Here is a 27492-nt window from a genome sequence, read left to right on the forward strand (position 1 = left end):
ATGATTGTTAATTTAAACATATTAGTTTTAAGTGGAAATTAATTTTTTCTCTGTATAACCCGATGAGATCGAAAGGGTTAAGGTGTGTCGCGCGTTAGTGATAAGATCGAATGTGCCGCAGCCGCGCGAATGTCTTGCGATAAACTCGTTTTGTTTTGTCACTCTTCCAACATTCTCGTAGATCTGTTCGCCGTGTTTATTTCATTTCTATTCGTTCCGAATCTGTTCACGTAAATCACAGTGCTGTTTATCTGTTTATTTGGTTAACGCAACTGACACGGTCGGATGAAAACGTTCCGATCGTAGCCTATTACGTTAGTTGAATTAAACGATAGTAACTGACGACTGACGAAGCTGAAACGTCATCTCGAGTTTATTCCCGCGAGAGTGACTTCTCGTCCGCATCGCATAACAAATATAACGCCCGTAAACGTGATAATGCAAATACTGCACGACTGTGAAACTACAGCACACGCCTTTCTAAATGCTATACATATAGGCACACATATCGATTGTGCGCTTAAGTAATGGTTCATTGGCCTGCTACAACAAACACAGCAGGGAGCGCGTGTTACAGTCAAGTGTGTTCTCTCATGTTACGAGTGTAACGTCTGAACGAGAGGAATTTAACGGAATAGAAAGTATCGTGTTTATTATTATAAATTAACTGTCAATTTACTTTATTTGCGACGATAAACTTAAATTTACGATTACATGTCTGAGTTTTTAGCATGCGCTACAATTTGCAGTTAATGCACTTTCACGGCGTAAACGTCAATCTTTGATGGAGCATGCTGTATAGTGCGGCTAAGTAGATTATAAGGGATAATTTGCAGTAAATTTGTTGGGCTATTAAAAGAAGTAACGAGTTAACGACCCCAGAATACACAATTCTCGTTGCGAGCCAAACTACGTCCGCAACACACAGAATTACGCAAATCGCGTTAATCGTGTTTATTTATATCGTATTATATATTAAACATTACAATGTTTATTTAATATTCTTGCTCACTGAATATTCAATTATTGATAATAGAAATTTATTATTTCAGGTACATTGCCAACAATTTGGGATTTGATTTACAAAATATTATCATAACCACATTCATCCGGCCACACCTTATATTAAAACTTTTTCTGCTTTATATTCTTATCCTAATATTACATAATTACATTCTGTATATTTTTCACAATTTAAATTTTACGTTTCTCCCATTGTCTTTGTAAATCCTCCTCCCTTAGAATTATTTCTATTTCTAAATTCAATCTTCCGTTTCTTATATCTTTCAAAAGCTCTATTACATATACTCATTTCTAGTGTAACATTTCTCTCTTTCTTTCCATTTCTTCCCAATTTCCTTCGTTTTTCTTTTTCCATTATTGATAATAGTAAAATTAAAGTTATATTAAATTGCATAATTCAACATAACATTTTTATTAATAAATATTCCGTTAATTATTAAGTCGTTAACGTATTATTTATCCATTGGCACAAATAGTTTTCGACCAAGAGATATTCTTTAAGAGCAAAGAATTCTTTCACGAATCGCGTAAGAATATCAGTGCTGAAGAAGTATTTTCAGAAGTTATGTGTACGGTCGCGTCAATGTTTTCTCTTGCATGTCAATCGTCAGGAGTCTCCTTCGCACTTTGCCGACAACTTTTGCGTGCGTAAATAGAGGTTTACGCAGCACGTGCGCGTTGCACTCGATCGTTGGCAATTATATTATGAGTATTGGAACGTGTGTTATCCTTCTGAGCACGCACGTGTTCGCACGTACTGCATGATCCCCAATTATGACGTTTCATCGGGTAGCCGCGTCAAGTAAATAATTCCAAGATAAGATAACTCTTGTACTTCGGGCATAGATAACCTCATTGCCTAGCGCCGGCCGGCGACAACGCGAAAAATGTGTGCATTGTAAGCACTCAAACGATGGACAACAATGCAAAGGCATAAAAAAAATCCTGTGTGGAAATAAAAAATAACCTGTATTTATACGGTCGTCACCTGTGTTTAAGCGGTTGTATCTGTTAAGATACTGATACAGATACTATTAAGATGTAATCGTCAAAAAGGACACAATGTCGTTGACGTAAGTCGTACGACTGACAGAAATTGTTTTATTTGTATGATGTTCATACGATATATGTACACAAACATACACTCAGTGTGTTTATTACGCGGTAAAATATTTTAGGATGAATAAAGAAAAATACAACAAAGAATTGTAAAACTTTAAAGAAAACTGACATCGTGTCATGTACATTAGTTATCTAATAAATTATTCCAATTTTTCACATTGCATATTCATGTTTTATAAAGACGATATTCCAACAACACATGATATTGGCATTTCGTGCAAAGCTTTAGCAGATCATAGCCACACCTAAAAAGAAGATATATTTTCAAAGCAAAAGCGCGGTAATTAGAATTACCAAATAAACGACATTCTACACAACATATGAGGAGGCACGATAAAATGTCAGACGACACACTCAAAAGTATACAAGCCAAATCAATCGGGATAATTATAGCACAGATAATCGGGATACTTGTGACACGAAGATACAAGAGCAGCACTAACATATTTGTGTGTATATCAACAATAAAAAATCATAATTTTCTGTTCGGTAGTCATCGCGTCGAACCACAACTATCAATTATATCGAAAAATTCAAGAACCTCGCGTGTGTGCGTCGCTGTCGCAATTACCCTGAGTTGACCTTATCTGTGTATGCTCAAGGAGCGCGTGAGTTCCGCGCTTCGGTATCGCTCGAAATCAAGGTCGCGCTCTCCCAAAAGATCCTGCAGCCAGAGAATCGATTTGCATTCGCCAGATGCAAAGGGAGGAAGAGAAAGAAGAACGGAGGAGGACACGCGCGCAAGGTGATCACATGTAGGAACGAAGAAAGAATTCTTTGCGCACAGCTAAGAACCTCAACATTACCCACACGCCCACATGCGGCATACCGACATACACACGCGGCATACACACAAACGCAAGCACGCCGCAATATCAAACTACACACACGCACAGTACGACACGACCCACACGCGTAAACATACCTATGTAGACGATATCCATCTTGAGATATTCGGACGCAGCCATCGGATCGCCGACGTAATATCCAAGGGCACGCGTTATGCAGCGGAGCTTGCAACGAGATCACATCAATCACCGGAGATGCGCCGCGTCGGACAGCGAGCGAGCGAGCGCACACGCGCGCGCGCAACCACGCGAACGTCGCGCGAGTGCGAGCAGGAATCACCGCCGTGAGGTTAGAATCAGCCGCTCACAACGACCACGGTGACGGTACTGTGACGACGACGACGACGCTACGCCACTTGTTGATTCCGCACTGACAAGCCAAGAAGCACCGCTACGCCGTGACGCACACGCGACACTCGTGCACGTACAGGAGCGCCGCTCACTTACTCACTCAACGACTCACTCACTCTCTCGCTCACACATGCACCAACCGCACCAACGCGCTCGTCGCCGTCGTCACACGCATTCATACGCATTGACTTCTTGACTTTCTCTCTCTCTCTCTTTCTCTCTCGATTCCACGAAAGAGACTGCGATCCTCTGTGGGCTCTCACGACCGCCGCCGTCGTGGTCGGAAGCCACACAAGACACTTTGCGACATCCCGACAGACACTCCGATGCACTATCGCGACGTGCGAGAGAAACGGGGTCGCGAATCGAGAGACGAACTCGAAGATCGAATGATGCCGACGACAAACGCAGAAAGAGAGGAACGGAACACGAGATGGGACGACACTCGCCCGCTCAACGAGCTAACGTCAATCGACGACTGCCAAACGCAGTGCGCGCCGGCCGTATCACGAGCGAACTGGCAACCTCGGACGGCTCGTAAGGCCCAACTTCCCCTACCACGGAGCGTCAGGACGACGTTGCTCCGTTCTCGTCTGACCGCGTAGCCTTTTCTGCCGCATATCGCGCTCTTTGTCATACCGATCGCGAGAGAGAATTTCCCCTTTCTCCATGCGCGCCGCCAGGCCTTCTCGAACGATCGTACGAGAGAATAATGAAAAGTACTTAATCATCCCCGTTTTGATATCATAACAATCAAAAGGAAGACAGAACTAAAGCGAATGAACTACGTGTAGACGCTCGATGCATATAGCGTATGTTCACTATTGAATCTCTGTACAAGAGGCAAAGATTACGAATCTGTAAGAGATAACGTAAACCGATAATTTATTTGTACTGATAAAGATAATAGAACAAATGGAAATAGAGAAGCGGTTAAAGTATATTTCATATTCCCATGAACCTCGTAAATCTATTTTAATACGCGAGATAATATTGATTCAATCAACGATGTATTGTATTATTTGTATTTACGGAGTACGAGTTTTAATCGGTATCTTCCTTTGTTTTTTCGTGTATAATCTTGTTTTCATATGTGAGAATTTTAAAGAGACGCGTACGATAAGATTTTCTCGCAGAAGTTCATTGAGAAAAAAATATTTGAAAATTAATTTGTGATAAAAATTTACTTTATAGGAATAAAGTTTATATATATATATATTTTTTTTTTTATATATTTCACAAAAATATACTCTATATCCTATAAATAAATTTTTGAGTATTTTTTCGCAATATACGAGTCTCAAGGATACCGTGTACGAATTGAGTGTGCAGGCCCTACCTCGCTGACCATAAGACCCAATGTATCACAGGTAAACAGGGATTCAGAAACCGGCAGAGGTGGTCTACCGGTGAGCAGGTATAAATGCGCACTGGCCTCACTTGGGGCCCGTCACCCGAAAAAATTAGGCCCACGATAGGTTGCACGAGCTAAATGGATACTGCGATGTATAAACACGCTAAAAAAGCCTAAGCTCTATTATGGTCTTAGGACATACTATGAATTTGTTGTGCAAACAACATAATTTCCACGAGACAATCCAAAAAAGCTAAAAGGCAAAGTACCGAGTCTGAAAAAAAAATTACGTTTAAAAAAACTTTACTTTACTTTTAAAAAAATATTACGTTTGAACATCTCGATAGCCACTAGTGACTATTTTTCGGCGAGAGGTCGCAAAGATTCAAAGCAAAAGCGAATCATATAATTCATAACGTTCACTCTACATACTTAAAATAGACGCTTTAATATTCAAATTTAAAATAGACTTCACAGATCATGGATTCATTTCGATTCCGCTCCAAACTCTTTACTCTTTTCAACTTTTACTAGCATCGCGGCGAAGTAGAGATTTACGACTGATATCAATTTTCGATTACGAATAATAGCACGATCCTTTCGCGAGGTCGGATCTCGCCAGCCGTGTGGAAATGCGAAAGCTTGAATTTCCAAGTTTCGCATTGCAGCTCCATCGCTGATATGACGAAACTGGTACACTTCTGTATCAACGCTAATGTATTCCCAATAGAAGTGCACGTGGTTGTACCGTTGAAACGCTCGTGTCAATAATCCTGAAGATAGCATTTTGATGTCGTTACACATTGACTTCACTGATAGCATTATACATAGTCGCATGTCTGTTTCACACGCGCTTTATAGATACGTATCTAATTAGTTTCATCTCTGGAATCTATTTACGATAATGTCAATTAGTATTATTACTATGAAAGATGCAGGACGAAAATTCGAACTATATTTCTTCCTTTTCTCGCGCTTTCAAAGTTCACGAGAGAGAGACAAAGAGAGAGAGAGAGACTCGTGAATTATATATAGAAATCTTCTAAAGAATGCTTTCATCCTTCAAATATTTTTATTCAATTTTATTTCGATGAAAATTTAATTTCGTTCTTAATCACAAGACAATTCAATGTCAATAATTAAAAAATGTCAGCAAACTAAAGCGAGATATTTAAGATTGCCATTCAGTTTATCCTTGATTAAACTTTAGTTAAAAATTTAATTTTTAGTTGAATATAACACAAGTTATACTTTTAGTTTCAACTTTTCTAATCACTAACATATATTAAGCTTACTGTGTGCTGTAATTTTGCAAGGAATGACCTTGAATTAAACTTCGATTGAAAAAACTAGTGAAAAATTCGTCGTACTTTTTGTACAGTTAATTGCGATTCTTCGAAGTCTCTGATCTATCCTATATCAAGAGAACGTCGCAGCTGGATTACTGACTAAATTCGATATCAACAAAGTTACGGCGATAACAGGTAACTACCTTGACCGCCATTCACGCCCCACCGAATATATCTGAGATCTATTCGTCCACTCGGACAATTTCAGGAGATAGCCTCCCGCTATTTCCGAACTTATGGGACTTACCAGACCGCAGAGCAAGAAGATTACTACAGTTTCCGGAGTACGTGTCCTTTTTTGTCGACAAAATAACTCCTACAGTGTAACTTGCTCTCACCTATTTCACGGTTACGATTTTACGGTTAACTGTCATCTTAACTACACTCAATACTGTCACTCAAGCGATTTAATACGATAAGAATATCTTTCGTCGATTATCTCTTGCAAAATGACACAATCGTAATGTAAATTTAAAAAAATCCTAAATCACAAAATATAATCTATATAATTTCTCAAATATGATGAATATATTTTAAATTTGAATTTGTTAGCTACATTTGTATTCGACTACTTAAGAAAAGCCTAAAGGATGCGCATAAGTGAGCATAATTATACTCTAAAATGATTTTGGATAATAGTAGATATCTTTTTTGATATCTGGAAAATTAGCTGAGTTGTATCTACTAAACAGTTAGAAATGATTCGTCGAGACATTATCGAAACAACGTTGAAACGACGTCAACTTATCACTTTCGACAGGAGAAAGTAAACACACTGATAGACGTAGAAATAGTTAGACCACTTAGAGCAATGGTTTGCTAATTCGGAAACAATGCCGTCGTTATGTTTCTAGTATTTTTCCTGTCAATAGTCATTATTTGGAGCAGTTCAAATGAACGTAAATGAAGAAAGCTCCAAAGGAATTTCACCGCATTTCTCGACAAGACATCTTTGTTACTTCTTTTTTTCTTAGAAACTTACCTCAAACTGAATATGAAGTTTCATATTCGCCAGTGAATAAAACTTTTTATTATACCGACTTTAATTCCTAACTGGCCTTAGGCCAAAAGAGACGAGTAATGTTATTACACCGCACAAGTTAAGAGTTAAATCAGATTTATTAACCCTTTGTGGTGCTACGTTAAGCAGAACTGCGTATAATAATTCATGATAATCCTGTATATATCCTTTCAAGTGCACGAGACAGTCGACGAGTAAAATTTGCGAACAGTATTCCTAGAAAGCTTCCATAATTTTCTACAAGCAACGTAAATTACACGCGCAAAATATGAATTTTTTAAAACTAGTTATAGAATTGATTAGAAAGAATGGAAGAAATGAAAAGACGTATTGAAATCTTACGTGAAATCGGCGAAACCAAATCATACAAAAAACGTACACAGAGATACATACAACAAAGTAACATAAAAATAGGATATTAATCAGTTATTAATTATTATACTTACATATATCGTCCATCCCACATTGATGTATCTTCTCACGAGTATATATGAAGAATTCGCGAAGAGATCTATTCAGCCACATTTTTGGAATTCACGACAGTTCTTAATTATACTCCAACAGGTGCCATATTTCTTTAATAACCGTATTCTTTAATAGTCATTCGCATCACGTTTACAGTAAGTCTTCAAGAAACCATGAAAAGTATATGTCGGTTTAATTATTACGAGGCGACGTTTATCATGAATGACGTAAGTGGCCAAGCACGCATCCGAGACGTTTAAGTAATAACAACACAAAAGCACGTATAAGTAAACCTCCGCCTTTGCAATATTTCCTTCCTCAATCTCTAAATACAAGCAAGTAGTACGTTCGTTAAGAGTAAACTACCATAGTTCCGAGTGAATTTACTTCGACAGATTACGGATGTTAAGTACACATTGGTAAATTTGATTTCGCATACAAGCGATTTCGATTTTCGCGCCCGCTACACTGGGTCTCCCTCCCTTTCGGAATTACGGAATTAATTATCGCGAAATCATTAATGGTACATCAACATCATTAAAACGGACAAAAATAGTTCTAAATGCTATTTTTTACGATATTGCTTTTCTACAGTACATATCAACATACGTGTGAATTCTTTAATAGATATGTTCCTAATCTTACCGTATTTTTTCGACTGGGAGGTGATCCGTGCAATTAGATAACGTGCAACACGTAATCGAGTATCAAGTGATAAATTTTGTGCAAGGCAATCAATATCATGTGATTTGGTTAACTTGGAGTTCCCCGAATAGCTGACATAATTTCAAACAGTGTAACAACGGTATTGTGTGGAATAACGGAAAAGTGTACACGCGATATATGTTCTTCTTGCAACTATAATTAATTGATTCGTAAATGAACATTGTATGCGTATGTCGTGTCGATATAACCGGCTGCGCACTGATTACATCCGCGCATTGTCATTTAAACCGGCCAATGTCGGGCTGGCAATTACGATGGAACGGGGGAGATATAACTGTCTACTTGATCACGATGAAAACGTCTCTGTATCTAATATCAGCCTTATTAGCTTTGCGGTTTTGACGGAGTGCGCATCAATATCGAATTTTCTCGTCGTGTATTTTCCCAGAGGCTATCCGATCGTGTGTTTTCAATGAAACTAATTAACGTCTAGCACGGAGATGTAAACACGCCGTATACCGTAATATCGCAATATCATAAGATACCGTAATACGGAGAATTATAAAAAATTTACGAGAACGTACTCAGCACTCGGAACGATCACGAACACACGCGCACTCACTTCCATTGCCGACCGTAACGAGAACAACAAATCCTCTCGTTCATTTGCTAATGGAGGGTAGAGTCACTCAAGAGGTCTTTATAAGCGCTTAGCGGCGTAAATTTTTCTCAGCATGGGAGGAGAAACGTACTTTCGCAAAAGCTACTTGAAAACTTGTGTCCCGGAGAACTTTACCGACTTCACTTGGTTCTCATGTAATCGCCAAACACTTGTTATTTCCGAGCGATCCGCGTGCGATCCACCGCATCTATGAAAGTCGGGGAACTTCTATAATAAGAGCGCGCATCTCTGACTTTCCATGTAACTTGGAACGACCTCATGGGACGCAACCCGTCGCGACACTGCGCGGTGTCCAGATTTCGTCCCTGCGGGTGATCTCTCTAGAAGTTAGCGCCGACGCATCGTGTCTTGCTGTTCGATATAATCGACGTATTAAAAATACGTTGGTTAATAGAAAAGTTCATTAGCGCTTAATTAAACTTTGATACCAGTTACGCTCGCAGAAGATAATGCTTGAAATCACTGATTGGACGATTAGAAATCTGTTCAATCATGCCAGAAACTTTAAAAAAGACTCGAAAAAAGACTAATATCTTTTTATGAATATTAAACGTTCGTGAATAATTACAAAAGAATATCGGCCTTTTTTATTAAGCTGCAAGTTCGATCAATGCGAACACTTCGCGAAGGGACATACTTTCTAGCTTTTTTCTTAAATTACAGATTTAACCAATATATCACCTCACATCGCAATGACATTATCGGGGAGAGAGAGCGAGAAATTAGAGATAAGAATTGATAATATAATTTCTCCTCCTCACGCGAATGCATCGCCAGCGATTGCGCCTTGGGACATCCGCCGGACAGTGCCGACGTTACATTTATTTGCCAACAGTTAAGTACACACGAAACCTAATTGCCGCGATATTAGCGCGTCCGCGTTATCCGTCCGAATATTTTTGTCCCATGCTATGTCTACACGTTTTGAAGTAAATTTAATAAGACGGTCGAATAAAAAGACGCAATCTATCGGATGATTTGTTATTGGACGATTTGCGGTTATGAAGAACAACAATAATCATCTATAAAAGGACGTTGCTAGCAAAAAAGAGCGAAGTTAAAAGCAAAAACATGATCGCGTCGATCATTTCTATTTATAATCGCGTAAACGATATATGTTGTCACGACTCCGCACAGAAAAGGAATGACGTTGCGTTGTCAACCGCGAGAGACTAGGTATTAACATGAAGTCTAGAATGTAGCAAACTAGTTACGTCGTAAATTTCAGTCGCGATATGGCACGCTTGAAACACGAGTGAAGCTTCAAGCACGAGTGAAGCTTCAAATTTCTCAGAGATAATTGTTTAAGTGAGCGAATACTAAAGTATTTAAACAATTGTAACGCTCCTATTATATATATGATATTATATAAATGCCTTTAGAATTTTTGTTATTTTCGTTTTTACATATATGTTGTTTCTATTTATATATGTCATTTTTGTATGATATTATTTCAGTATTATTTCATATATTTATCAAATTTTCTTTTCATGTTATTGAAATTCTTACCTTTTGTATTTAAGATTTGCTCCTCGACGGTCTCGCTCTGTCGCGACTCCTCCTGAACCTGAACAATCCAACGAATTTTTCTCCGCTGCATCTGAAACAACCAACCACATAACACAATCACTGTCAGCACTGTCACTGTAGAAACAGCAAAATTTTCTAGTAACGAAAGGATACTACTACGAAAGCGCCACGCGATTTTGCTATCGGTTCTAACCACTAGACTGAACGAGATTAGTAGCGTAAGGCAGATTTAAAGCCGATGCGCGACGGTATCGCTGCGATTATTTTTTATGGACGGAGGTTCGCCGATAATACGGGCTGAAGTACTGCTTCCAGCAGTAGCATTAATTCGTGACCTGCAGATTATTCCAAATATATTTATGATACGAGAGAGACGCACGACACAGTTCACGCGCAAACAACAAAATGAGCGTTCTTATCCAAATCTAAAAAAAAATAAAATATCTTCTGACTCTCCACTCGTACTTGAAACTGCGATGGAATTACATCTGCGCGCAATCTACATCTCGACAATATAAATAATATTTATAACTATTATATGTACCGATATAATTCCCTTGATTCCTCGATTTTTTAACGCGCGTATTATTAATGAACGCTTTTTACTACCACGTATATTTACGTGGAAGTTTATTATTTTTATTCTTGACGAAGCGCTACTTTGGTAGTCAAGAGAACTTAGCTGTATAATGACATAAATAGTTTTCTTATATAATTAATAAGAGCACTTTCACTGCCAACGTTAATTCGCTTCGGCAAATGTCCATCAATTACAAGCAATTGTAACACATTGTATGTTAACTTGGAACATTTGTCACTCATTGCGCATCAATTTACATATACGTATACACACAAGCGATATTCGCACAGATTGCAAACGATTACGTGCATCCTATTGTATAATTATTAATGGAAACACAGTTAACCAATGTAAAGCCTCGCGTAGCAAATGACAGCGCGACTGTTTTCCTATGCAATCCGCATAATTCACGTCTCGTCGTAATTCACTACCGCGGCCACGAAATCACATACATGACACGTTTTCATTTCACGAGCAACAACTGATGTGCACACGAGAGTGCACTTTCATTCGCGCCCGATTGACCGTAACTACGAATATATTATTTACCTTGTGATCTACTCTGTGCGTTAACAGAGAAAACGCGCGTTTTTCATATTGTTCGGTGGGACATTGTGCGTCGTTAACGGACAACCCGAAGCCGCGTCGGCGGACGAGCACTGACAGTGATTTGTCTGTCAACGGAAGTGACTGGACTGATCGGATGACTCTCGTTGCGACGCGTACTATGCGTGTTCACACCGTAGACTTCGCCACGAGGAGGAATTGTCAGTAATACGCCTGCTTGCGCGGTTTCGCCGTCGGCCGGCACTAGTGCGCGAGTGCGTGTTACTGCACATCGCTCGCCGCAAATTCCGACGACTAATCCTCTCCGGCGAACATCATCTCGCCTATGCATGCCATTGAAAACTTGTCATGCAGTGCGATAACCTGTAGAAATAGATAATTTTGCGATATAAATCTGCGCCTTAGGAGAAAAGCTTTGGTTAATATGTTAATTTCCACATCTTATAGTCGAATAAATTATTTGTAAAAAGTACGGAAACTAAATATTCTTTAAGCTAGTCTCTGTTATATCAATATTATAATGTAAATAAAGTTTATACTTTTCTCAATAATATCTTTACTGCATTCTTGATTTAGAAGGAACCACTTTTTAACCGTTAAATATGGCGTTTGCTAAATCGCCATATTTAATCTATACGATTCTCTATCGATGATCTATCGATCATCTCGATATTCTAGATATCGATACTAATCGATTGATGGAATATCGAGATGTATCAATCGCATGAGACTATTATGATGAATCTCATTGGTTTACGACCAATTAATTATTGGCCAATAGTATATCCGTTCTCGACTATTATCAATAAGAAGAAGAAGAAACTCATTGGTTGTGTTTAGCCAAGTTCAAAAGTAACTCGTAAGGTGTCGCATTAGTCTCCTGAAGGCAATCATGTAAAGATTTCTAGACGTTTCTAAACGTTTCTAAGTCAGAATTTTTTATGAACTTAAGAGAAAATTCATAATCGATTCAAACCTAATGGCTCCTGCACACAGGACGCGGTAATACTTGCCGCGCGGTGGAAGTTTGCGCGACAGCCAATCAATATGCTGCTTTCCGTAATAACCTTCTAGCTCTTATGGTAAAACAACATATTGATTGGCTGTCGCGTGGACTTCCGCCGCGCGGCAAGCTTTACCGCGTCCTGTGTGCAGGAGCCACAAGAACTAACAAATTTGGTTTTTATAATTGCACTAGTAAAGTGAAATCTCAATTTTCAACATCGTGCTCGTACTACGAGTTCCGGCTTAACCATCGTTACGTTAAGACGTGTTTGAACACGTTCTTTTTTGGAACACGGATTTTTTGGAATTCGTATCTCGGTATCTTGAATGAAAAAACAATAGAGATAAATCTGAGTCCAAGTAAAATAATAAGAAGAATAAGTGCTCGTACTACAATTAGGTTAGGAAAACTAAAAGAAAAGGAAAATGTTTCTCATGTATTCTGTGGATGCTAATGGCAACCGAATATACACCTTAAAAGTAATTATCTCTTAAAATATTAAGTTTATATATAATAATTTATATTACTTATTTATAATGCTATTCAACTATAAAGGTCTTGTATTTTACATATCATATATTTTGTCATTCTACATTTTGTCCTAATTTCTTTGTCACTGTTTTTCCTGTAGTGTTTAATAATTTTGTATATTTATTTTTATTGTATATTGAATTTGCAGAAAATGGATTCAAATGGGAAACCTACATTATCAGCACATCCAGGTAATTTAATGGAAATAATAGTTGTATTTTTATTATGTATCGTACTTTCCTCTATATTATAAAAAATGTGAATGTTTAATGTTGCAGCTCGATTTTCTCCAGAGGACAAATATTCAAGAGAAAGAATAACAGTGAAAAGAAGATTCAACCTGCTTTTGACACAATATCCCTTACCTGCTTATTAAAATGTTTTGTTGCATCTGTCCTTTGGAGATTGTTGCACCATGTAGGTGCAACAATATATATTATTTTATATAAATGTGTATATAGGAATAATATTTTCTATAGATGCAAGATACAAGAATTATAATAGCTTGGTACTTGTCATGCACTTAGATACAATAATCTATACTCATATCAACAGAGGTAGCTCAACTTAAACACCCACAACTTCCTATAGTGATAATTATGTGAAATATACATGCACAGGGTCATTATACTGTCATGAAACTGTAACCAATACCACAATTATAATTGTCAAATTGTTTTTGACAGAAATTTAACATAAATTGAAAAGTTTAGATTATATATGACTTGTCACATTATGTTATATATAACAATATATTTTTTAATAATAATAATAACATACTTAAAAGTGGATTCATACAATATTATTATGTAGCATGAATAAAATAGTATTCCTTGTATACATCAAATTTTACTACATACACATGTATGTTTGCTATAAACAGAATTTATTTATAATCCACTATCTCTCCATATAAAAAATAAAAATTTTATTATATACAGCATTTTCTGAGTTATATTGTTTTATTTAAAAAATGCCCTAATATGATTATGATATAGATGCAATTTTATTAAGTTAATACAAATTTCTGTAATTGTTATTTGGTAATTTGTTAAATTACGTATAAAACAAATATTATTATCGTGATAGAAATTGAAATACAAAACTCTGATGTTAAAGTAGCTGTCTTACAATATTCTTGTATCCTTAGTCAATAATATATTAACATGTGACTTTATTGAATATATCTATATTTAAAAAAGTGTAATGAAAGTTATAATCCATCACATCTATGTACACGCAATCATATGTATACATATGAACATGTAACATTAGCTGCATGTTTATATTCATTTTATATTCTTTGTCATAATATTTAAATCACCTACCAAGTGCAAGTAAATTTAATAACCTACATGTTCCTAATAATGTTCATATCTTATTAACATTCCAAGATGGCTCATTTAAATGAAACACCTGATTATATATCTTATGTAGAAGTAACACAGGAAAGTGTATACTTCCTTAATCATTTTTTTTATAAATTTAGAAGAAACTATATATCATAGATAATGTATAAAAAATGCCAATGTTACATGTTTCACTATATTCATATGTTATAATAGATACAAATATGCTTTGTAGCCAAACGTAAAGACGCTAAATTATAGTATTATTCGCATATGTTTTCATATATATAAATACATTGTATCTAACAGTTCTTTATAGTATATAGCACATATTTGTTTTTACATTATGCTACAACGTAATCTGGTGAACATTAAATCAGAGTGCTGCTTCTTTATTTTCTTGAATATTATAAATATGGTTGCATTTTATATATGATAGTAAATATAAATATACAGATTATAGTTAAATAACATAAACGTGAAATATTAAACTAAATAAATATTGAATTTTTCAGTTATATATAAATTTGTGACAAAAATATAAATCCCATATAATTATTTAACTTAAAATTGTATTGGGGTTAACTTCGCAATATTATACGTACAAACATGTGATAATATTTTATTCTAATTACTAATTATTATACATGCAAAATAAAATAACTTGTAAAATATATTTTAATTATTAATTACGTCAGTATTCAAGTATGAATATTTGGTTTAACTTATTACCGAATCTTATGATTATGTAAAAAAGAATATACAGAGGGCCAACAAATACAATAAAAATATATGTATTTTTCAATATACTATTTAGAAATGTCTCCTGAAAAACTTTAAATAACAAAAACATGCTTCTATATAAATACCAGTTCTAGAATATAAATTTAAATTTAAAAAAATATATAAATATCAATGTGATTAAGAGAGAGTATTGCGATTATTCTATTTACAAAAATGAAAGGACTATATACATTATAATATCCTATAAAATATGGCAACAGAAGAGAATTTTTTTTATAATATCCAATTCTAATTATAATAAATGCTAACAAGTAATATAAACAGTCGTAATATATTTTGTTCTTTCTTTTTACACATACGCGCGTGCATATACACTCAAATTTAGTTAATGTATAAATATCATTGTGAAAGAACACATTTACTTTTACATAATATTAATTAAATAAGTTTCTATTTTACGTACCAAAACTGTGTGTCTACGAGTCTATTACTATGCTACAATTTAACAAATAAAAATATGGGATACTTATTCAAACTTATGAGTATATTACTAACAAATATTTGTACAAATTTTACATATTTAATGTAAAAAAAACTGTTACATTACCATCTTAATATTAAGATGGTATAAAATAAGATATATTTAAACAGAGTTATAGATTTATATAAACTGTAAACAAATGTATATTATGAAAGATATAAAATTATTAAAATGAATCTTGTTTGTTATGCATATAATATGGAAAAAATATAAGTACATAATTTAGAGCAAAACTAAAATAAACTTTAGTAACGTTTATGTAATATAGAATGATTAGGAAATAAAATGTTTTTCAATATCTCTTTGATGTGAAGTTATGTTTTTGTGGTAACATATTAAATTTTTATGAAATCATTATTGAAACGTAAAATATAATAAAAAATATCCAACATAAATAAATTTTTCAGCCAATATAAATGTATTACAACAAACTAAATTTTTAAATAAAGATTTTTTTGTGACATTATTTCAAGCTATTAATTGCAAGTTTAATTTTTTACAAGTAGCTTTAGAGTAATAGAAAATTAAAGATAACTTCTATATGGCATTTTCTACATTTTTAACTACATTTCTTGGATTTACAACGCTAATCTGTTTATTCCAAGATATTTTATATTGATTGATGCAGTTTATCTTTTATCTATCGTGTAAATTAAAAGATGAAATATTTTATATAGTCGCTTATTTTGATAGAAAAACAATATATAAATTCTCTTGAAGATATTTTGTAAATAAGGCCATTCACGACTGGTATTACATTAAAGTAAGACGCGTACACGCTTTTGACAACAATCTATACACCTTTAATTCGATTCTGATGGAGCTGCTGGCAGAACATGCACTTGTTGTGCTTTACTGGCATTATACACCTGTCCTGGGCTAAATGGCTCTAATCGAGGACCAGATCCTACGTCATTTTTATTACGGACGATATCTTGAAATAGAAAACAAACAGAACAATTACAAAAGTCTGTACAAAAGTAATAAATTTTTTTTTTCATTTGAACAGAATTAGATATTTTCAAATAAGAATTTGATTAATCTGCTCACAAGTTAATTAACATAGATTATATACATAAGTGTGTCGCGTAAAATGTTCGAACTTACCGTTTTTCGACTCCGCCGCAGGTATATATCGAGATAATCTAACAACAGGGAGAGGCAAATAACCACTTGTCAGAGGCATCACATCTAGAGTAACACTTTGTTTCTCTAATACTTCTAATGATACAATGCCTGCAGTCCGGCCGCACACTGCCCACATAGTTTGGTCCGCTAGAACCTCGTACATTAATTGTGGTGGAGGACTCGGACTAAGACTAGGTAACACACGCATCACCGTAAGACAAAGGTGGCACATACTACCAGCGCGACAAAATTCTCCTCCACCACCACCTGCTTCAACTTTTGAGGATACCGTGAACAAAGTCTGGAAAGCATGATTACGAATCAAAAGTTAATGTTGTATGGTTTCAGTATGTGTACAGAATGCTGTCATACTTTAAGTGTTACAAGTAACATCAGTAATTGCTGTGTATTATATATTTTCATTAATCCGGCTTTTGTTCTCTTATACAAAACAAAAAATAATAAAAAGATGAGATGAAATCAAAATATTATTAAAATATATAAGTTAATAAGGAATACCATAGGGAATATAGTTATTAAAAAACAATTAGTGAAGGACAGTTAATAAGGAATAGTTTTACTTAAAAGAATAATTATATATTATTTATAATAAGAGATAATTGTGTTCTTACCACATAATCTGTAATATCAAAATTGCATCTGTAAATGCTACACGCTTTCTCGATTTTCTCTAAATTATGTATATGTAGTGGATCGTCGTTGACGCATGTATCGTTTAACTCTTCAGTATCACTAATTGGTATATATTTTACACGAAAGTCAGTCTTTATTGGTATCGTGGATTTCTCATCTTTTCCGATCTCAAGTTCCCACATAAAGGAAACGTTCATTCCACTACCTATCACTAATCTCTGACCGGCGACAGGATTTAAGCTTTTAAAATTAACGTCTATCGACGTAATTGTCGTTAATTCGGGTTCGGTTAACTGCAAGAGCTGATTTGTCAAACCAGTTACGACTATTTGAACAAATTTCCTTTGTTTCGCTGTATGGAGTTTCATGCTCGACATTAGAGGTGGGCCAAAATGTAAAGATATACTTTCTTCCGAACCCCAAGGACATTGTATATTTAACTGAAAAAATTGCAAATTGTAACATTTATCAAATAGGAGAGAATAACGAGAGAACAAAAGAAAGATTTTTATACAAAAGTTAGATACTTTATGTTCCATAGATGAAGGATCCTTCTTTGGTGGGAGTTCAGCTAAAACTTTTAGCTGCATGTTTAAAGTTTGAAATGGTTTACATGTTAGCAGTGGTATCTCTAATTCTTTTACCATTACTTTCTCAACACCTTGCGATTGCACCGTCAACCCACGTGATGTACGTAGTTTCAATTTCATTTCTTCAGTTATCTTTGTACTTCCGCTTGAAATGACTAACTCGATGTCTTGACTGAGACCAGCTAGTAAATCTCTCCCGCAATTTACAGATATTGTCGGCTGCGTTTTTGCCACTTCATAGCATAATCGTGGATTCAGTATGGATGATAAAAATTCCAACTTGCCTTCTATTATCATCGACAACTGACTAACTTTGTACAAACCCGGCTGATTCACTCGCCTCACCAGTACGAACGTATTCGGACCAGGTTTCATAATGAACTCGTCGCATAAGAGCGCTTTGCTAAAATCACCCTTCGCATTGATCGAGGGTTTTCTATGTTTCGCACTATCCGAACGCCTCACGAGTGGCTTCATATTTTTATTTATAACACTTGCGGAACCGAGACTTCTGTCCTCCTTATAATCCAGATAAGAATATACTTGCAAGTGTAACAAGCTTGGATCAAGTGGCTTCATATCTTCTAATGTACACTTCGATAAGCTGAAAAAATTTTATCACACGAGTGAAAAATAAAAATAAAGCGATATATATAATCCTTTCGCTGATACTCACAGTTGTACTGAAGGCTCAATAGGAGCTTTCAACCCTTTCTTCTTATTAGGTGCAGATGGCTTTTGTATCTCCTCTACAGAAATCGCGACACTAGTGCATCTTACTTCTCGAGGAAACGAGCTCTGTACACTGACTTCGACACTGACAACACAGTCTTGCACCAACTTGTCCATTACATTAACTTCCATACTGAGTATTGTAAAAGCACATCCGAGTTCTGTGAGTAACGGCTGAGGCGCAGAGATCATTTTCATGTATCCTAACATTTCCTCGAAGTATGTGTTACGCACGGTTATGTGCAAAACGTTTGTACTAGCTACTGCGGCGCACATTTTAGTATACTTCTCGACGTCGTCCATCCGTTTATAACACTCGGCTAGTTCGAGTCGCGTCTGCGCTGCCAAATGATTCCACCCTTCGTCCATGTAAGTTTTCAAAGCGTCAGATAAGAATGCGACCGATTTCTGATTTTCCCCGAGCTCGCTGTAAAACCGTGCCAATTCCTTGCCGATTAATCTAGCCGACCTAATGCGACCGACGTGTTTGTATGTACCCATGGCTAACTCCGCATGCTCGAGATACTGCTTTTTGAACGCTTCTTTGGACGAAAGCGCCTCCTTCAATTTGTCGGTAGGTGTTAGTTTACCCTCTATTTGTGGCTCTGAATCGCCTATGCCCGCTATAAGATATACAACTGTATGTAATTGTTCACTAGTTGGTTCGCTTCCCGGCATTAGGCCGCATAATCTTCCTAAGCTTCCTAACTGAAAAGAGAAAAAAAAAAGTATACAATAGAGATGAATGAAAAATCACATTTTATCACTGTGTGTATCGTTTCATTTTTTATTCAAATTTTAAATCATCTAACATTTTAGGAGAAGAAAGATAAAACTATACACTCAATATCTTATTTACCTTGTCCCTTGCAAGTGCCCATAAGCTAGCTGTATGTAAAGAGCATAGATCCAACTGTTGATTGTTATCAATATTGTAGGCGGACAATTGACACGCTTGCAAAACCTCTAATGCACAGAGAAACGACCAGCATTCTATAGATCCTTCGGGTTTCTGTACTTCTAAGATTCTGAGCTCGCTCAATGTGTTATGAACAAATGACAGGCACCTCTGTGCAACCTACTCAAGAATATTATTCAAAGATGTATAAATTAATCACCAATAACCACTGAACTTCTCCACACGTACCTCCCAAGGTTTATTAAGCAATAGTAGCATGGCACATTGTCTACTAAATAAGTAACTCCTAAGATCTAATAAAGATGCTCTACACTCGGCCAAGAGAAACCTTAAATGATGATTTGTACCATTGTTTAGATTTACACCCCCCCAATTGTTGAGAGGAGTTTGAAAAAGACTTAACCAGCCTGGAGTATCTACGAACAGTTTGCCTATATTTAGGTTTTCACTTTGTATCAATATCTTCACATTCAATGTTTTTACTAATATACTTTTACTTAAGATTATGCTTTGAAAAAGAATTACCATACCTCCCACATTAGAATTGAGCACAAATTGTGTAAAGAGAGCGTCTAGTTCATCATACTGTACCAATGCTTCGTCATATAGACCCAGCATTTGCAACGCGAATGCCAATTCTTCCTGAAACGCCGATTCAACTTTACAGTAAAAAAGCGAAAGTCTTCAAACTTATATCGAGACTAATATAAGACTATTTAACGAAAACAAAAATTCAAGGCAAACTTTTTACTACCTGTAGAAGAAAATAATGGCAGAAATTCCAACTAGGATTGTTTCGCCTTTCCCTCTGCTCGCGTATAATATCTTCAAAGCGTGAAAGAGTTCTATCGTACGCGGTTAACATCAAATGACGAATGCGGGTTATCAAGCCTCTCCATGATTCAGCCGAACGAGATTCAGACTTAATTGGATTAATTACAGCAAAGCATCTGATGATCATAAACATAATTTTCAGGAAAAGAAATAATTTCTCAAAATCTTATAAAGTCGATATATACAAGCTCACACGTTTCTATGTTTGGAATATAATAATTGAATTTGTATTGATTGTAGCTGATTACCTATCTCCATTCTTGGCAGCAAAATCACTCCGTATTTTATCCAAAACAGTAGTCCTAGGTAATAATTTATTGGCCTTCTTTACATCATATGTCTCCACTAGAACAATCATCCAATCTTGGATATGGTATGAATTCAGTATTTTTAACCAAGCATCAATATCATCTCTGATACTAGCTTTATAAGTATCAACATCCTGTAAATATATATAATACAGATGAAATAATATACAAATACAATTAGATATTAAAAGTACCTTTATTTTAATGTTTCTAAACATATAATTTTATATAAAACAATAATAATTAGTTTAATTAAGAGAAGTCACATCCTAGACATTTACAGAAATTTGTTATTTAACTCAAATATAATAAAGTATAAAAATTTCTGTAAAAACTTACAGAGCATTCACTCCAATAAATATGAAAGATTGGTTGCTTTATAAGGTGCCAATCTTTTTCAGTGGGCAATATATCCCTAGAAAATGGCACAAAGGTAGCTCCAAGTTTAACTTGTTTAATCGGCCTGCTAAATGATCTACGCCATTCTACTGTATCTGCAGGTATAGCTTGTACTAAACCCTTTTCCAATGTAGAAAACAAATTTTCATCTCCAGCACCTGTATTATTGCAAAATCTTTATTATATTATTATCCTGCAGTCAATCCTTCAATCATATGTTTCTGATTCATACTTTAAAATGTTACATAAAACAAAGTATAAATTTATATAAAGCAAAGAATATTCCACAAAACATATATACAGATAAGATATATATACACATACACACACACATATATATATCAGCATTGTTAAAAAGTCTACCATGTATTATCATTACATTATTGATAAAGAAATTTAATTATCTAAAAAGAACATTTAATCATCCCAAAGAATCCACGTTGTATAGATCATTAAGAGAATACTAAGTATTTATTAGAAAACATATGTTCCTCAAATATATGTTTCGGAAAATCGAATGAAATGTGCATCCGCAACTTCGAAGTTAATAACTAACGCATCGCTCGATCCAGTGGATTCGATTCGGGCGACAAACATTAATTATTTTGAACGACTGAACACAAGGAAGAAACATCGCGGGAATTGACAGGTAAACAGGAAGTCGAGGGCGTCGGTGACAGCGGGCGACACGGCGGCGCGGTGTCATCAACGACATCGTGTAGAGGTTAAAGGTGCTCGATCGCGCGACGAACTCACAGGTGACGATTGGTTTGCTATCCATAGGAGTGTTCGCTTTGCGCGCTTCGCCAACCACGGACGACCCTCCATTGCCGTTCATCTCTGAAAACTGGCGACTACGAGCTCGCTGCTCCCGATCGGGCTTTCAATCATTACAACTCTACACGTTACTTTCGTCACTCCGTGTGCGGAAATCTTCGGTCACCCTCGACTCGGGACTCGCGCGAGTCGATTGCCCGATGTGACTTGTAGCAAGCTCGGAATCTTGCCACGACAAACAATCGGCGTAGAAGACTAGAAACGATTATACGGGTCAAACATTTTACTTCGCACTTTCAAGCTCTATTGAGGTTGGAATTGGACTCCTCATTTGTCGTGGATGTCGTCTTGTATCGAATCACTTGAAACAATGATCTCGATATCTCGTTATTTTAAACTTATTATTCGCTTCATATTTGTCGCTAAATTTAATAAAGATGAAGAATAGACGATTTAAATAAAGAAAATAAAAGATCTTGAAGAAAAAATGAGAGTTGTCTAATTTGCCGGTGAGTCATGCTACTTGAAAAAGTCCGTCTACTTTGTTGTTGAGTTGTATTACTATTTAAATTTCAGTCAACTCGTGGCGACTCGTAGCGAAACTTTCAAACACTTTGCAGTAATGGCCGATTCGCTAAACCGTAAAATGTGACTGCGACAGGTTAGGTTAAGTTTGACGAGTTTATTTTCCGATTTATTACTAACGTCTGTAAGTTATTAGATCGAATTGCGTTACAATTTTTAACATCAAATTACACTGCACTGATTCGAAAAAACTGAATTATACAAAGTAGATGAGTTTTGAAATATATAATTTTAGGAGTATACAATTTTTTGTGTTATCTTTTATTTTCACAACGCGTTGTTATTACCTTTCTGTGATCTTGTTCAAAGCAATTTATTGAAATTTCATATATATAGGAGATGTATCAAAGTATAGCGAAAAAAATACCTGGCGACGTACTGCCTCCCTCGAAAAAAGAAAGTCAAGGATATATTAAGGATTTAAAGAAAATACAGACGTTTAAGATAGAGGAACTTTTAGAAAGACAAAATAATATACTTGCCAATAAGTAAGTGTGATATGAATTTGTATTATATTGTGATATTGAAGATAGTATTTAATTCATTGCTGTTCTCTTTCTCTCTTCAGAAATTTTATTTCTAAACTTCCTGATAAGGGAAAGAAAATTATTAACTTCCGTGATAAGATATTGAAAGAACTTGAGGATAGAAATGAAATAGAAAAAGCAGCTAATTTACTATCACGTCTTAACATAGCATCTGAAGGCAAAGCTGCTATGAGCAAGTTAGAATGGACAGGCAAATATAATAGTAATGACAAGAATAATGGTGATACAACCAAAATTGTTGAACTGGATAGTGATGAAGAAGAAGATCCATTAAAGATATTAGCTCAGGTAACTGATAATTTATATGAAGCATATGCAATTACTTTCAATGAACAAGTCATTTTAACAAATATAAATTGTGTTTAAACAGCCCACAGGAACTGGTGTGCACAAAAAGAAAATTGTACATGTGTTGACTGAGGAGAGTCTCATCAAGCCAGAGGACTTAGTAGAAATAAAATCTTTCAAGAGAAATTCTTCAGATGTGGAACATGTCAAATATATTATTGATAAAGTAGAAAAAGTACAAGAGACTAATAAGAATAAGGAACCATTTCGACCTTATAAAACAACAAAAAGTAATGTGCATGATCCAATGAAGGAGAAACAAAGAAAGCAGCATAAAAATTGGGAAGTTACAGCAGCTACCCCACCTCTTATAGTTCATGGAGCAGCTAAACTTGTAGATCTGAAGGAATCCTTGAGATTGCAAAAGGAACAGAGAGAAAAATTACAGGTAATTGGTGCTTTCAAACATCTTGGAAAATTTATTTGGAAAAACAGCTGTCTTCATACAATGACATTCTAATCTCTTTTTTACAGATAATTCAAACTAAACACGCGGTAGAACGTTTAAATAATCAAGCAGGATTATACAAAATAGGTGCTATACCTAAAAACGTTGGAAATTACCGTTTACAAGACGCGAGCAACTCCTCATCTTCTTCAGACTATGAAGAAGAAAATGAAATGCATAATGAAGATTACGATAAAGGTGGAACAGTTGTGTTTACAGTGGAATCTATAGAATGTTAATATAAAATATTATATATTTTGTATATATGCGTACCGATAATTCTGAAAAAATTTATTTCCTCGAATAATTATTTTTCTTACGATACGATATTGTGTTTTTTTTAAATTACTTATATTTCCGTAAGTTAATAGGTAAAAGAATATTTCAAATAAAATGTTTAAGAAACTTTATTGTTTCTATAACATATATTAGTTATACCCAAAGCTATTAATAATAGCTGTATATGGTGCCGTCACTTTGGCGACTGCTTCACCGGCCTGTTTGGTAAGTTTCTGCAAAACATACAACAATGGTTCATAAATGACTTCTTAAAAAAAAAAAAAAAAAAAAAGAAGTGTGTGTGTGAGAGAGAAGAACTTTGAAGAGAAATAAGATCTAACATAAAGATTATTAGAAAATTTAAGAACATCAATTACCTTAAGTTTATTACGTTTTTGAACTTCCAAAATGGACCTGACACGTCTCTTATTTTCTAAAGTACGCACAACAGCTTTGTACTTCCAGCCAACTTCATGGGATAATCTACCCACATGACAGTACTAAAAAAGAAATAAGAATTCGCATTAGTATCATATTGCATCAATCGCACGATAAGTACAAGATTACCGTTTTGTAACTCAGTTTAAAGTGACAACATGAGGGTCACATGGACCAATTTCAGTCGCAAATTACCATACCATCATTGTTTATTACTTAAGCAAAGATTTAAGTTTATGACAAATAACTTGTTATATATGCAACTTGTTTTACCTTTCTGCCTGGTTTGAGACACATCACTCTCATGGCACCAGGCACAACGACGCGCTTTCTTCGGTCATATGGTGGTGGGCATCCTTCGTAAACCTTTAATCTTCTGAGGGCATCTTTTCCCCTCTGGGTCTTGTGCGGGATCATTCCTATAAATAAGAATCTTTTTTTGATATCCATGCATTTGCTGCATTAAAAGTCAGTACATAGTTATAATTTTAGCATCATTTAAGGGTATTGGTTTCATGATCTGATCAAATAATGTAGGTAAGATATTCATAATCATGTGCAAAAATTTCATTATATATACAATAAAATTGATATAGTATTAAATATACCCACCACGAACTGTTTTCCAGAGAATTTTACTGGGAGCTCGGAAATGGAATGGCCCACGAGCAGGATTTACGTTACATCTTTTTCGGAGGAAGGACATAAATTTCAACTTGTTTCTAGAAAAAAATAATATATATTGATAATATATATTGCTTGTTAAAAAACCAAGTATATTAAGTAATATAATAAATATATTAATATTTCCCCATAAAAATCAGTAATAACATTATCACAATCTATGGCAAACACTATTGTTCCTCGTATTAGAAAAAGGTAATACATAATACAATTAGTAATAGAAGATACTATTATTAATTTTCATAGTGTAGTAACATATAGTAGATATTATATATTTTCATAACTAATTTAAATTTCTACTGTACTGCGTTCACTAACCTGAAAAAGTTGCCAGAAATATTTAACTGTTCACTTCGTACAACAATAACTTTGTTGCCTTCTAAGATGGTTTTGGCAATAATTGCTGCCAAGCGTCCAAGTAAATGACCGCGGCCATCTATTAATATCGGCTGAAATCATTAGTCTACATTACAAAAAGAATTTATAATAAACAAATTGCATAGTATGATTATTGTACACGACGTTGATTCCACTCGCGAGATACAATTCGCGATCCATGTGTTCATGCAATCCAACGTAGCAAATTTAAAAACATGAAAATGTCCTATCACAATAATTACAGCGTTACTACAAAATTTTCGCCATTCGACATGCACGATACGGCAGAAATTCCGTTCGAAGTACGGACAACGCCGTAGAAAACACGTGTATAACGTGTAATAAAGCAGATTGTATTTTTAGTCCTTAACCTTCTTTTAGACATCTTTAATGAACTTACATGTTACTTCTCATGTTAAGTTATCGCGATTGCGCGTATATGTCGTGAGAAAACCATTAAAATTACTTGAAATATGAAATTTTCAAATACAAACCTTTTCACTAAAGCCCGTCATCTTGCTATCCTACCGGAAAAGGATCCAAATGAACACGCGAGCTCTCACCGGAAGATGTAGTTCAGTAGCTCGCAGGATCACCAACATTTGAAATTATTAACCGACTACTATTGGAAGATTCACACCACGCCCGATGTCCGACGTATGGGTGCGTTCAGATTCCCTACCCGGGTGCATTCTATTACTAGAAACACTATAGTATATGTTACATATACTATAGCACTTCTAGTATTAGAGTGCACCCGGGTAAGGAATCTGAACGTACCCTATGACGTCCGATATCCAAGAGTACGTTCAGATTCTTTATCCGGGTGCACTCTGTTACTAAAAACACTATAATATATGTTACATATACTATAGCACTTTTAGTAATAGATACACCCGGGTGTGCAATCTGAACGCAACCCAATAGGAGAACAGCTTTCAATGGAGAATTGAATTCTCTATTAGAAAACTGTTCTCTTATTGAATATCGGATGTCGTACGTCGGAAATCGGACGCAGTGTGAATCCTGCATATGCTACAGTCGCGTTCCGAAATTCACTGCCAGTACTGAAAATCTATAGTTTATGTTACATATATTATAGAATTTCAGCACTGGCATTGAATTTCGGAACGCAGTACTTCATCGGACTATATAGGGGTGCGTTCAGATTCCCTATTCGGATGCACTCTAGGGCTACGTTCCGAAATTCACTGCCAGTACTGAAATTCTATAGTATACGTGACATAAACTATAGAATTTCAGTACTGGCAGTGAATTTCGGAACGCAGCCTAGTACTAAAAGTGCTATAGTATATGTAGAGCCCGTATCAGACTATAGATTAGGATTGAGATTGAATTGAAATTTAGCCAATCAGAGCAAAATTCACTAAGCTCAATTTGGTGAATTTTGCTCTGATTGGCCAATTTTCAATTCAATTTCAATCTTAATCCGTAGTCTGATATGGGCTTTACTAAAGGTTCTCTACTTACCATTTACGAACATGTTTACACAATCATAGAATAGCCTTTAGTTTACCAAGAATATGGGAAATCGAGCCAATCAGGAACCCTATTCCGTAACCACTTAGAGCTGCGTTCAGATTCCTCACCCGGGTGCACTCTAATACAAGAAGTGCTATAGTATATGTGACATATACTATAGTGTTTCTAGTAACAGAGTGCACCCGGGTAGGGAATCTGAACGCACCCTAGG

At 35.4% G+C, this 27492-nt stretch overlaps 5 protein-coding genes across 26 annotated transcripts in view; 2 read left to right on the forward strand and 3 right to left on the reverse strand.

The window, feature by feature from the left end:
• The window catches only part of LOC116843001 (dystrophin, isoforms A/C/F/G/H-like), a 557622-nt gene extending 545939 nt beyond the window's left edge, over positions 1-11683 (reverse strand). For 11 of the 18 annotated variants that reach the window (XM_032812938.1, XM_032812935.1, XM_032812933.1 and 8 more), the window contains exon 1: positions 10391-10481. In XM_032812938.1, the coding sequence (XP_032668829.1) occupies positions 10391-10481 (91 nt within the window). Of the gene's footprint in view, positions 1-3070; positions 3859-7514; positions 9233-10390; positions 10482-10567; positions 10590-11540 lie in introns of those variants that run through there. The other 7 variants (XM_032812942.1, XM_032812944.1, XM_032812923.1 and 4 more) reach the window with 5 other exon arrangements.
• A 1049-nt stretch (positions 11684-12732) lies between these two features.
• On the forward strand, positions 12733-13952 carry LOC116843023 (H/ACA ribonucleoprotein complex subunit 3). Of its 2 annotated transcripts, none has more exons than XM_032812999.1 (3): positions 12733-13043; positions 13235-13286; positions 13374-13952. In XM_032812999.1, exons 1-3 carry the CDS (start codon positions 12990-12992, stop codon positions 13469-13471), a joined length of 204 nt encoding a protein of 67 aa, XP_032668890.1. In that variant the 5' UTR covers positions 12733-12989; the 3' UTR covers positions 13472-13952. The 2 variants fall into 2 exon arrangements, with proteins under 2 accessions (XP_032668890.1, XP_032668891.1); XM_032813000.1 differs by having other exon boundaries at positions 12736-13043; positions 13244-13286.
• A 1548-nt stretch (positions 13953-15500) lies between these two features.
• LOC116843020 (trafficking protein particle complex subunit 10) lies at positions 15501-22195 on the reverse strand. 2 transcript variants are annotated; one of them, XM_032812994.1, is made up of 12 exons: positions 22050-22195; positions 21234-21451; positions 20835-21028; positions 20507-20702; positions 20283-20394; positions 19981-20168; positions 19693-19911; positions 18778-19541; positions 18039-18705; positions 17490-17951; positions 16837-17158; positions 15501-16663 (listed from the first exon to the last, which is right to left on the reverse strand). In XM_032812994.1, the coding sequence occupies exons 1-12, from the start codon at positions 22129-22131 to the stop codon at positions 16533-16535; spliced, it is 3555 nt and encodes a 1184-aa protein (XP_032668885.1). In that variant the 5' UTR covers positions 22132-22195; the 3' UTR covers positions 15501-16532. The 2 variants fall into 2 exon arrangements, with proteins under 2 accessions (XP_032668885.1, XP_032668882.1); XM_032812991.1 differs by having other exon boundaries at positions 19981-20183.
• Positions 22196-22431: 236 nt separating this feature from the next.
• On the forward strand, positions 22432-24326 carry LOC116843021 (DNA-directed RNA polymerase II subunit GRINL1A). 3 transcript variants are annotated; one of them, XM_032812997.1, is made up of 6 exons: positions 22432-22579; positions 22647-22779; positions 22992-23143; positions 23224-23491; positions 23574-23939; positions 24026-24326. In XM_032812997.1, the coding sequence occupies exons 3-6, from the start codon at positions 22995-22997 to the stop codon at positions 24236-24238; spliced, it is 996 nt and encodes a 331-aa protein (XP_032668888.1). In that variant the 5' UTR covers positions 22432-22579; positions 22647-22779; positions 22992-22994; the 3' UTR covers positions 24239-24326. The 3 variants fall into 3 exon arrangements, with proteins under 3 accessions (XP_032668888.1, XP_032668886.1, XP_032668887.1); XM_032812995.1 differs by having other exon boundaries at positions 22647-22731; XM_032812996.1 differs by lacking the exon at positions 22432-22579 and having other exon boundaries at positions 22585-22731.
• A 62-nt stretch (positions 24327-24388) lies between these two features.
• On the reverse strand, positions 24389-26435 carry LOC116843022 (60S ribosomal protein L13a). The gene is made up of 6 exons (XM_032812998.1): positions 26273-26435; positions 25719-25849; positions 25329-25438; positions 24990-25135; positions 24656-24778; positions 24389-24511 (listed from the first exon to the last, which is right to left on the reverse strand). The coding sequence occupies exons 1-6, from the start codon at positions 26291-26293 to the stop codon at positions 24428-24430; spliced, it is 615 nt and encodes a 204-aa protein (XP_032668889.1). The 5' UTR covers positions 26294-26435; the 3' UTR covers positions 24389-24427.
• Between the last annotated feature and the right edge of the window lie 1057 nt (positions 26436-27492).

The sequence above is a fragment of the Odontomachus brunneus genome, unplaced genomic scaffold (assembly GCF_010583005.1).
Source record: "Odontomachus brunneus isolate Ranch 3 - 2012 unplaced genomic scaffold, Obru_v1 Obru_scaffold_029, whole genome shotgun sequence".
Lineage (NCBI taxonomy): Eukaryota > Metazoa > Arthropoda > Insecta > Hymenoptera > Formicidae > Odontomachus > Odontomachus brunneus.

Coding starts and splice junctions, on each gene's coding strand:
- LOC116843023 (XM_032812999.1), top strand. CDS start 12,990: ATGTTTCTCATGTATTCTGTGGATGCTAATGGCAACCGAATATACACC. Junction 13,044..13,234: donor ACCGAATATACACCTTAAAA/GTAATTATCTCT, acceptor TATTGTATATTG/AATTTGCAGAAAATGGATTC. Junction 13,287..13,373: donor TACATTATCAGCACATCCAG/GTAATTTAATGG, acceptor TTAATGTTGCAG/CTCGATTTTCTCCAGAGGAC.
- LOC116843022 (XM_032812998.1), bottom strand. CDS start 26,293: ATGACGGGCTTTAGTGAAAAG. Junction 25,850..26,272: donor TGACGGGCTTTAGTGAAAAG/GTTTGTATTTGA, acceptor TAATGATTTCAG/CCGATATTAATAGATGGCCG. Junction 25,439..25,718: donor ATTTCTGGCAACTTTTTCAG/GTTAGTGAACGC, acceptor ATTTTTTTCTAG/AAACAAGTTGAAATTTATGT.
- LOC116843020 (XM_032812991.1), bottom strand. CDS start 22,131: ATGAACGGCAATGGAGGGTCGTCCGTGGTTGGCGAAGCGCGCAAAGCG. Junction 21,029..21,233: donor TTTATTGGAGTGAATGCTCT/GTAAGTTTTTAC, acceptor ATATATTTACAG/GATGTTGATACTTATAAAGC. Junction 20,395..20,506: donor GCCATTATTTTCTTCTACAG/GTAGTAAAAAGT, acceptor TCGGCGTTTCAG/GAAGAATTGGCATTCGCGTT.
- LOC116843021 (XM_032812997.1), top strand. CDS start 22,995: ATGTATCAAAGTATAGCGAAAAAAATACCTGGCGACGTACTGCCTCCC. Junction 23,144..23,223: donor AATAATATACTTGCCAATAA/GTAAGTGTGATA, acceptor TTCTCTCTTCAG/AAATTTTATTTCTAAACTTC. Junction 23,940..24,025: donor AACAGAGAGAAAAATTACAG/GTAATTGGTGCT, acceptor TCTTTTTTACAG/ATAATTCAAACTAAACACGC.